The sequence below is a fragment of the Doryrhamphus excisus genome, chromosome 7, assembly GCF_030265055.1.
Source record: "Doryrhamphus excisus isolate RoL2022-K1 chromosome 7, RoL_Dexc_1.0, whole genome shotgun sequence".
NCBI classification, from domain to species: Eukaryota; Metazoa; Chordata; class Actinopteri; order Syngnathiformes; family Syngnathidae; genus Doryrhamphus; species Doryrhamphus excisus.
Genome location: NC_080472.1, coordinates 1 through 2,500, shown reverse-complemented (window position 1 = coordinate 2,500; position 2,500 = coordinate 1). Strand labels below are relative to the sequence as shown.

The window sequence follows — 2,500 nt, the reverse complement described above, 5'->3', positions numbered from 1 at the left end:
GCAGCTGTCCAAGATGGTGAAGAAGATCATGAAAACAACCAAAATGAGGAAAGCAACCAGGGACTTGGCGGTAAGCAGTGCCGATTATCTCATCCAAATTCATTTAAATCGCCGATTCCAAACGTTTAAATCTCAACTTTTTATTTTATTTTTTTGTGCTGTGGCTTTCAAGAACTTGTTTAGCACAGGAACTCGAGCATTTGTTTGTTTCGTGAATGACGTCATCCGCGTCAAAGCGATTGAAATCTGTAATATAAAATAAAAGCATAGGAAAACATAGCTTTAATATTGTCGTGTATTTGTTGATGAATGTTGTTATCGGAAAACTGCTGAGTCAGCATGAGCAGTGCTGACGAGTTCATATTAAACATCACTAACAGCACCCGGATAAAGGAGTCCATAAAATAAGCTAAATCTGGAAAAAAGTGGGGATTCAAATGTTCCAGTAGTGTTAAAAGAGATTTTTTTTTAAACATGACTTACATTTTTGTTCATATTTCACTTTTATTCCACCCAAATATAGAAAATATTTCCTGTCATTTATCCTTTAAAAAAAATTTTTTTTGAATTCCGTGGTGTCTTTGAACACAACGCCTCCTGGTTCATATTAACATGGTAAAAGTGGGGATTCAAATGTTCCAGTAGTGTTAAAAGATAATTTTTTAAACATGATTTACATTTTTGTTCATATTTCACTTTTATTCCACCCAAATATAGAAAATATTTCCTGTCATTTATCCTTTAAAAAAATTTTTTTTTTTAAATTCCGTGGTGTCTTTGAACACAACGCCTCCTGGTTCACATTAACATGGTAAAAGTGGGGATTCAAATGTTCCAGTAGTGTTAAAAGAGAATTTTTTAAAACATGATTTACATTTTTGTTCATATTTCACTTTTATTCCACCCAAATATAGAAAATATTTCCTGTCATTTATCCTTTAAAAAAAAAAAAAATTTAATTCCGTGGTGTCTTTGAACACAACGCCTCCTGGTTCATATTAACATGGTAAAAGTGGGGATTCAAATGTTCCAGTAGTGTTAAAAGAGAATTTTTTAAAATATGATTTACATTTTTGTTCATATTTCACTTTTATTTCACCCAAATATAGAAAATATTTCCTGTCATTTATCCTTTAAAAAAAACATTTTTAATTCCGTGGTGTCTTTGAACACAACGCCTCCTGGTTCATATTAACATGGTAAAAGTGGGGATTCAAATGTTCCAGTAGTGTTAAAAGAGAATTTTTTAAAATATGATTTACATTTTTGTTCATATTTCACTTTTATTTCACCCAAATATAGAAAATATTTCCTGTCATTTATCCTTTAAAATGATTTTTTTTTAAATTCCGTGGTGTCTTTGAACACAACGCCTCCTGGTTCATATTAACATGGTAAAAGTGGGGATTCAAATGTTCCAGTAGTGTTAAAAGAGAATTTTTTAAACATGATTTACATTTTTGTTCATATTTCACTTTTATTTCACCCAAATCTAGAAAATATTTCCTGTCATTTATCCTTTAAAAAAAATTTTTTTAATTCCGTGGTGTCTTTGAACACAACGCCTCCTGGTTCATATTAACATGGTAAAAGTGGGGATTCAAATGTTCCAGTAGTGTTAAAAGAGAATTTTTTAAAATATGATTTACATTTTTGTTCATATTTCACTTTTATTCCACCCAAATATAGAAAATATTTCCTGTCATTTATCCTTAAAATTTTTTTTTTTAATTCCGTGGTGTCTTTGAACACAACGCCTCCTGGTTCATATTAACATGGTAAAAGTGGGGATTCAAATGTTCCAGTAGTGTTAAAAGAGAATTTTTTAAACATGATTTACATTTTTGTTCATATTTCACTTTTATTCCACCCAAATATAGAAAATATTTCCTGTCATTTATCCTTTTAAAAAAATAATAATAATAAAAAGGGAATATTTAACACATAATAAAAATCCCATTTGTATAATAATTGGGAAGGCAGTGGAAATTTGTGGGGGTTTTTTTAGTGGAATTGCTTTTGACCCAGAAGCTCCATGTTGTCGGCAGCACTCATGCGCACTAGCGCCATCATGCTTTACAGTAGGTAGGACAGTTGCCTCACCAAACGTCGTTAGCTTGGTCACTACTGGCAATTTACGTCTCCAAGGTTTCTGAAGACGATGTTCTAACATCGATAAAAAAAAAAGGATTGGCCGATTTTCGATTTCGGCACAGTGCCCGCTACTTGTGATAACATAAGCTAAATCTGGAGGGTGCCTACAGCCGCAGTTGCAATGTTTTTTTTTAATGAGTCTCTTTTCCATTCCAGACTACATTTTCAGTTTTGCGTCCAGCATGACAAAGAAGATCTCGGACTCGGTGGTGGAGACGTCTCAAACGATCAAGAAAAGCGTGGAAGAAGGAAAAATCGACGGGATCATCGACAAGGTGCGTTGCCTTCACGGCCTCCTGGAGAAAATGATGGCGGTTTTTCATTCTGTGTGATTTAATGTTTTTCC

General features: G+C 33.0%; 1 protein-coding gene across 1 annotated transcript in view; it reads left to right on the top strand.

Annotated features, from left to right (window-relative positions):
* LOC131131919 (synapse-associated protein 1-like) overlaps window positions 1-2,429 on the top strand; it is a gene marked incomplete at its 3' end in the record, with an annotated part of 2,659 nt that extends 230 nt beyond the window's left edge. Inside the window, exons 1-2 of the mRNA XM_058076972.1 lie at window positions 1-70; window positions 2,311-2,429. The exon at window positions 1-70 is cut by the window's left edge and continues 230 nt beyond it. Of these exons, the coding sequence (XP_057932955.1) occupies window positions 1-70; window positions 2,311-2,429 (189 nt within the window). The remainder of the gene's footprint in view (window positions 71-2,310) is intronic.
* Window positions 2,430-2,500: the final 71 nt, after the last annotated feature.